The sequence below is a fragment of the Gavialis gangeticus genome, unplaced genomic scaffold (assembly GCF_001723915.1).
Source record: "Gavialis gangeticus isolate Ggan-Ray unplaced genomic scaffold, GavGan_comp1, whole genome shotgun sequence".
Lineage (NCBI taxonomy): Eukaryota > Metazoa > Chordata > Crocodylia > Gavialidae > Gavialis > Gavialis gangeticus.
Genome location: NW_017728980.1, coordinates 10,708,414 through 10,716,750, shown reverse-complemented (window position 1 = coordinate 10,716,750; position 8,337 = coordinate 10,708,414). Strand labels below are relative to the sequence as shown.

General features: G+C 45.3%; 1 protein-coding gene across 1 annotated transcript in view; it reads left to right on the top strand.

The window, feature by feature from the left end:
• The window catches only part of UBASH3B (ubiquitin associated and SH3 domain containing B), a 116,505-nt gene that overhangs the window by 96,026 nt on the left and 12,142 nt on the right, over window positions 1-8,337 (top strand). Inside the window, exons 10-12 of the mRNA XM_019509903.1 lie at window positions 699-791; window positions 2,292-2,436; window positions 6,566-6,672. Coding sequence (XP_019365448.1) covers window positions 699-791; window positions 2,292-2,436; window positions 6,566-6,672 — 345 coding nt within the window. The remainder of the gene's footprint in view (window positions 1-698; window positions 792-2,291; window positions 2,437-6,565; window positions 6,673-8,337) is intronic.

Here is an 8,337-nt window from a genome sequence, read left to right as displayed (position 1 = left end):
ACACACGCACACGGCTCTTTGAGCTGCAGGCCGAGCTACAATTAAACGCATGCAATTGGGATCAGTAGTTTATTCCTTCTCCCTTTCTTATTTTTATTGCAAACTTTATACAAGCTTGCTGTCATACGATACCCACTGCACCAGGGTCCCAAATTCATTTGAACTCTGTAGGCACTGCTTTAATGTAAGCAACCATAACATTGAGCCCAATGCTGATCAGTCTTTCACCGATTTTACACCAGCATAATGAAGCTCACCTATGTAGCAATGGTGATTTATACCTGCTGACATTCTGACCTCTTGGGATAAGTGGAGTTGTTCCTGGTTTACATCAGGAGAGATGAAACAAAATAAAGTCAAGCCAGTTTGGTTTCCCCACACACAAAGAGCACCCATTTGCTTTCAGCCCGAGGTGGCAATCTAAGAGGGAAAATTGCAAAAATGAGCAAAAGTCTTTGGGAGAGAACACAATGTGTGCATCTCTCTTGAAACAGGCTGCCACCATCCCGGTAACAAAATGACTGTGATTCTTCTTGCTAAGTTCTCAGAAATTCAGTCCACAGGAAAACATATTCTGGTTTCATGTCTGCACATACAGTAAAGTACAGTGTACTGCCGAAATAAAACGTGGTAGATAAACTGTTCTACATGCATCCTGATATTACATCTGCAGCAGTAATATTAAATGTTCCTTGCAGGTGAAGCCCTGCTAGAGACCAAGACCATTGTGGACTACATCTACAGTTCCCCATCACTGCGTTGTGTACAGACAGCACACAATATTCTTAAAGGTAAGAAGGAAAGAAAGAAGGAGAACCAGCAATGGAGTTCCCAAATCCCACTTGTTTAATGAAAGGCCTCAAATACAGCACCCCTGCTCCATGTGCTATGCAGATAAAGTAACAAGAAGCACCGATGCATTGGACCATTCACTGTTGATGCAAGGAGTGGATGTCCTTCCCTTCACACAATGGAATAGCAATGTTTCAAGGCCATATGCAATAGGAAGCCATTACTGAAGTCAGGAGACCAGGCTAGCTAGATTGGTAATTTTGCTTTCTGGGGCAGTTTCTGTATCCCATGCTCTAGTTATCACAGATTCTAATGACCTAGATCAGAGGTTGGCAACATATGGCCTGCAGGCCAGATCCAGCCTACAGAGACACCAGGCTTCACTGTGCCTGTGCCCATGCCCAAGCAGAACAGCAAGGAGCCTCACTGTAGCCAGGGAGCTGTGTCCATGCTGCTGCCTCTTCTCCCTGCTCTGCCTCTCCCCCATGTCAGACTGGAGCTGAGTTGTTCTAGCCCGTGGCCTGAAAAACATTACCAGCCCCTGATTAGGTTATGAACCTAGGTATCAGCGCTTGGTGCATTACATGACCGAGGTAGTAGGGATGTGCAAAGGTGTCTGCAAATGTTCTCTGCAATTATTTAAACTATCGGTAGGAATTAATTGTGCTCGATTGTTATGGGTAAGCCAGAGTATAGGTGCCTCGGTCCTAGCCCCTTTGGAAGGGGGAACTCTCTCTTTGCTATATATGACGGCCACTGCCCCTGTAACGTAGAGTGTCGGCATCTAGGCACTACCAGCGTAGAAATCACATGAACATTGTATTTGGCAATTAAAAGCAAATTAGTAGAGGGGAGCACCTGTTCCCCAATGTCTGCCATGAACATTTTTGTATTTATTTTGCATTCTACACCCGTCTGCTGAAGGATCCACCCACCCTCCCTAACGCCGCCTGGCCCTGCTTTCACGTACGAGAAGCACGAGTGCCCTCTGCTGGTTTGCAGAAAATCACTAGCACTATTTCTGCATTGGAGAAACTCCATGGGGTCTTGAGGAATGAAGCCAACTCCCAGACTAGGTTGAAAAGTGAATGCAAATGTGTTAGCTCCCCTGGCACTAGAACTGGTAGCATAAGGTGTGCAGGAGGTGCCAACACCTGCTCCTCAGTGTCAGCAGCACATTTGCTGCCTCTGAATGCCTCAGGCATGTGGAAGCTCCAGTCCAAACAGGGCTCCAAACAAAGCACACAGCAAAGCCAAGTTAGATGCATTGATTTAGTTTGCAGCACATCAGTAAGGATGCACATACTGATCCTGTTTATGGCCAGCTGACTACAGGCACAAGTAAATACTTGGTTTGCACACAACCAATCCCACCAGCTCCAACTCAGAGAAAAATTAACTGCTTCCTAATCACACTTTAGCAATAAAGTCTCTCAAATTTAAACCCCCTTTCCCTTCTTGCTTTCATTAATTTTCTATTCCACTGTTTACTCTTTCAGGTATGCAACAAGAAAACACTCTGAAGATTCGAGTAGAGCCAGGCTTGTTCGAGTGGACAAAATGGGTCTCTGGCACCACTTTACCTGCCTGGATACCCCCAGTGGATTTAGCAGCAGCCAATCTGAGTGTTGATACAACATACAGGTAGCAGCAAAGAACGGTGCTCGATAATATATTTAACTTAAAGCAGAAGTAGGAAGAAAGAAGCCACTGGGGACCCAACCCTCATGTCTGGCCAAGCCATAGGTCACCTTTGTACTCAACCAACTCCTGCAACTGCTAGGAGTCGATTCAGCTCCCAGAATCAGTTAGAGAGGCCTTGGGGCCTTCCAGGAGTGCCCGAGTGCAGCTACATCCCCTGTGCCAGGTTCCCGTGGAGTCCTCAGGCACCCAGTTAGTGCAGCTGAGCCTGGCCAAGGGGGACATTTCCCAGACCAGGTTTAAGCTCTCAGTCCTTGCCCCTCTCCAGATCTTTGAGATGTGTGGTCTGGATTTGAACTGTGCAGCCCAGGCTGATCTCTGTTCTAAAGGTAATCAAAGATATGGTTGCCCAACTCAGTTTTCTGGGTTGGAAATTTATAGCCCAAGCTAAGCCATGGTTAGTCACACCCAGGGGCCCTGCTGATGAAACCTCAGCTTTGTGTTTGTGTGTTTAACTGCATGGTAAAGGCCCTCAATTGTACACTTTGCAGCATACTGAGGAACACATTTTCATCCACCAAAAGAATCATGGTATCCTCACAAGAGAATTGTTGGCTTCCTTTCACTCCTGCTCCCTTTATCATCTCCCCAGTTTAGATAGCCCTGGCCCTACCTAGCGCGCAGCCAGCACATGACCACTTAACAGTGCTGCTGTAAACTACCCATGCATAGCAAGTGCTTGTCCCAGGGGTGGTCACGATGCCCCCAGTGCCCAGGATACCCTTGCCAACCTGGCTCCCTTTGGACACTCTCCCCTTTACTCATCCACTACACCTTGATGCTATTAGGGTCTGAGGAAAGGGAGGCAGCCCCACATCTTCCCAAGCCTGGTCTTACTCCTATAGCCACAGGTATCCATAATCATGGCCTTAAGGGCTAATTATACAGCCTCCATCATCCCCAATACCCGCTCTCATGCCTCACAGATGATATGCTGACATGCCCTTCCTGGACTACAGGCTCTTTGTTCTACTTGGCTTCCAGCTGTGAGCTCTAGTCTTTGGCTCCTCTCCAGACCCTAGCCCTGCTATGCCAAAAAGAGACTCCTGGGCTCCTCTGTTCCCACTAGTCTCTGGCTGTGGACCTGCTCATCTTCCCCTCTCCCCCCCCTCGCAATCTCTGGGCCCTGACCCTGATCCTGGGCTGGTGAGATCTTTAGTCTCCCAGGCCCTGCTGATAACCACCTCTCCAAGGCTACAGGCCTTAGCCCCAGTCTGCTGTGCCCTGCCTCTGCCTTTCTCCAGGCAACGAGCTCATCCACCCCTATTTCCAGGCCTCTCTCTTCCCAGGCCAGCCTGACTCCCTAGGCTATAGGCTTACCCATCTCTGTTCTCAGGTCTCCCATATTCCCAGGCTCTGTTCTGCTAAAAAGCCCTGCTGCCAAGAGCTCCTTTCTCTCTGGCTCCTGGGGCTAGACTCTTTGGCCAGCTCAGGCCCTCGGCTTATATGCCTCAAGCCCAGCCCTCTTCTGGTCAGGTGGCTTTTTAATTGGCCCATGTCACACCTGTAGGCTCCTTTTCCTGCAGTTTTTCCTCTAACTTGACAGGTGCACCAAGTGCCCTGTAACACCATGGGTCCAGAGGGCCGGGTCACCAGAATCCTGTCTGTATCAAATATCCACCCTTGGATCTCTCCTCCTTTTCTTAGGGTTGGATCCCCAGGTGCCTGGAGCAGTATGATTTTATAACAGCTGAAGCTTTGGTCCTCAGCATTTAATTTTCCTGTTTGTCCCTCCTTTCTGTGCTACTGTCATGTTGCACCTGGGACAGCAGTCAGCTTCAACAAGAACTGTAGGTTAATGGTTAACTCCTTACAGGGCCCCTGTTTCTCACGTCTACGTTTGACATTTTCAAGTACTAAGTATCCATGTGAAAAATCAGCTTTCTTTCTGAATAGTTCAGAAGCCTGTTACCTAAAGTGAATATTAAAGATTGCAGAAATAAATGCAGAACTCACATTTTTGAAAACTTTCAGTATCACTGTAAGCAAAACTCTTGGTTAGAGAAAGCCTCTTTCTTCAGTACCGTCTCGTACCCATAACAGAAGAGAAGGCCTTAGCTTAGCCTAAGAGCCTGGCATAGACTCCATACTCCCATACCTCATGCTGTTAATGCTGACTGTACTGCCTCTCTTATACCTAGTTATGATGCCAGCAGCTTCTGCTGTTGAATGCCATTGCCTTTAGCTAATGTTCAAATGGTGGCCGAACACAATTCCTCCTCGCACAATGGGAATTACTGCTTGAAGCATATATGAAGCAGGATGCAAACACATGAACTGTCTTATCAGCATTGTAAACAGCTCAAGGGCAAAGAAAAAGCCTAGATAAAGCAGCATGCAAGAATAGCCCTGCTTATCTGACAGGGGGCTAAGGAGAAGGCAAGATGATCTTGTAGGTCTTCCCACTTCTAAGACTTATGAATACTGGACGTTTAGAGTCTCCCCACCCAGCGACTGAATCCAGAAAGGTCATATAGTTCTGGTCAGGACAGTGTCAGTGGTACAACAGCAGTGTCAGTCTGATTTCCCATAAGCAATGACCCATGTGGTTAAGCATCAGGGGAGGGATACCAACTGTACACTAAGAGATCTCAGACACAGACCATCCCAAGTGGTAAATTCTGTGCATGGGAATTCCACCTCACCGGGTCTGATGAACAATTATTCTGCTGGTGCTTTTTGTGGTTTGTGACATCACCAGAAACCATAGGCCCTAACACCAGAGTTACTTTCCATTTCAGAATGACCAAGTAGACATAAGCAACCAAAGCAGCATAAAAACCACTTTGAATCCTTTCATGTCTAATTATACCATATGACTGCTTGTATTTGGTTCTTCCTGCCTGCAAATTAAACTTTCTGACTATATGGAAATATATAGTTAGTATACATAATGTTCCTAAATCAAGACGCTTAGCCAGTACTTATTCCAAAAAGGATATTGCTAACGCATAGCGAAGCAGTTGGACCACAGACATAGCCCATTCAGGAAGCATAAGCCTTCTGGGAAGAACATAAGGTATATTCTTCTAGTGAGAAAAAAAACAAAACAAAACAATTCTTGTGTGGTCTGATGGTGAGGGAAACTGGAGCCCATAGTGTTCTGCCACAGAGGATGAGTAATTCCCACAGACACCAATGAGAATTTCTTCTGGCTACTGGGTGGTGGAGAGGGGAAGAGACAGGGCTTTCCCTTGTATCCAGTGAATAGAAAATGCAACCTTTTGCACCCCTTTCCTTCTCCACTCCCCCATCGTAATATTTGGCCCTCACTCTACTCCCATTAAAGTTGTTAGCTACCCAGACATCGCGTAAGTCACTCGTTTTGCCTACGCAAAGGTGGTCATTAATCTCTCACCAAAGTAGTCCTGCACATTTCCAAAACAGCAGAAGTGTTTTGTGTTTCCACCACCCCTTCATGCACCTCTGCTCTGAGCAGAGCTAGACAATGCTCTGATTAAGAACGCCATTGTCTTACTTATCCACACTGATCAGTATTGTCTCATGGTTTCCTTGTACTCAGTCTGCCTGTATCCATCTGTTTTCTCTCACCTTATTCCTAAATCATAAGCTGTTTGGGACGGGGACTGTTTTCTTGTTCCTTGGGTGTGTAGTGCCTAGCACTGTAGGGTGCAGATCCATGACTAGGACCCCAGTGTCTTACAAGAGTAAAAATACCACCCCTGCCTCTAGGACTGCACTAGCAGAGCTGGACTCTAATGCTGATAAATTTGAAAAAAAAAAAAAAACTTAGGAAAGACACAGTCTGGGTGTTTTGTTTTGCCTCGCTAACACAGGGCTTTGCCCATCTGCACACTTCACATGGGTGCTGGGAAGTTTAATCATCAGAAAATGCTTTGAGGTCTTCTTAGCAAAGAGCGTAAAAAGAACCAAATATTCCTATACTCTCCACCTGCAATGGTAACATGCTAGGATAAGTAAGTGCATCTCATTTCCCCTCTAATGATCAGTTCACATAGCTGACTATCACTCACAGCAAACAGTAGTGTCTGTTCAGCACGCAGCTCAGGCTCTCTCCAGCTTACTGTGATTGTTGTTTTTCTACCCATAGACCTCATATACCTGTCAGCAAGTTAGCGGTTTCAGAGTCTTATGACACCTACATAGGTAGAAGCTACCAAGTTACGAAAGAAATCATCAGTGAATGTAAAGGCAAAGGTAAGTGGTGCTGCTTCTGCTGTATAATGCTTCCGTAGGGATCAAAAACAAGGAGCTGGTTCTTCACAGCAGCTGAGATCCTTAATTCACCTGGGTATCTGAATCAAAACCCCTTATTTAATTCTCACTCTGCTCCCCAGGACACTGGCAGTTCAGGACCCAGATGGATCTAGGTGTTGTTTCAGGCCCAACTTTTTCAAATATTCTGCTCTCTCTCATTACCAGATATGTCCACAAACACATCAGAACAAGGTGCCTGTTGAGACGCAACTGTTTTAGGAGTCCTAATGCCCATACAAGCTGTGCAGTCTCCTCTGCAACTCACCACCACGATATTTCCACTCTCCTATTTCACTCAGCAGAAGCAGAAGGGGAGTCTGCATACCTTAGTCTGGCTGTTAGCAAGCCCCATTCTTGCTTAGTCTTGAAAATCACTACTGCAGCAGCCCAATTTGCACTGGGACAGAGCCAAAGCATTCTCCAAACACAACCTTGAAATAAACACGGGCGAATAGAGCCAAACATGAAAAGCATTGGGATGGGATATTTCTAGAATCCCAGTCATGTCAGTAATTATGTTGTATTGATCCTTCCTACAGCTTTTCAGAAGTCATTGTCCCAGGAAAGCAGGTAGAATTGCCCAGAGGCCAAATGCTAACATCTAAAGTCTGTCAATTTTTGCATGCTTAGCTTGAGACGCCTCAAAAGGGGCCTGATTTTCAGAGCGTAGGCATTGAATATCTAACTGAAAATTAGCCACCTTTTTAATACGCCTCGGGTTGAATTTAACAGTCGGGCATCCAAAATCCCTGGTCAGGTTTACAAGTTTTACCTGGCCATCTCCATCTCTGCTTTTCTGTTTGAAAGATAACGACAGTACATGCCTCAGAGGGGAAGAGACATAATTAGCACTTGTGTGTAAAGCACTTTTGGGTAGGAAAGCTTTGGGCACTGTTCCTGGATTAATGCAGCACCTCACTTCCAGTTTGATTTTCCTTTTTTTAAGAGTATCGGCACCTGAAGAATTAGGAATATAGGCTACAATTGTTAAGCCTGGATGCCTGAAATTAGGATCTTGGATACATATACACCCAGCTGAATAAAAAGGACTTGCTTTTCAGGAGGTGCTCCAAACTCGCATTGAAATCAATAGGGACATTCAGCAGCTGTGACCGGATGCATTTTCTAAGTAGCTGAATAACCTTCAGGCACCTCGGTTTAAAAATGTTCAGCACAAGTAGGTCTGATTGTAATACTGTTAAGTATTTTCCACTAAACATTTCAAAATGAAGTGGAAAACTTCCACTTTTGTTTAAAACTTATCATGTTTTTTTGGACAGTAGAGAAACCAAAATAGGTTTAATTGGAAAAAAAAATACCCACACAAAACAAATGAAATCCCCTTCTCAAATTTTTGTTTTCTTCAAAGAGTCTCTTTTTTTTTTAAATCAGAGCAGCAAAGAATTTGCAACCCCCTCCAGCCATACATACTTCATTAAAAGTGTCTCATGTATTTGTAACAAGCAATATTTTCCATATATACAAACTGCATCATTATATATGACATTAAACATGGTTAAGACACATAAATAGACAGGATCGACCTTGGACAGCTGCTTTTTCTCCCCCTCCTCCCGAATGCAAATGTACCCCAAACACTGTGTT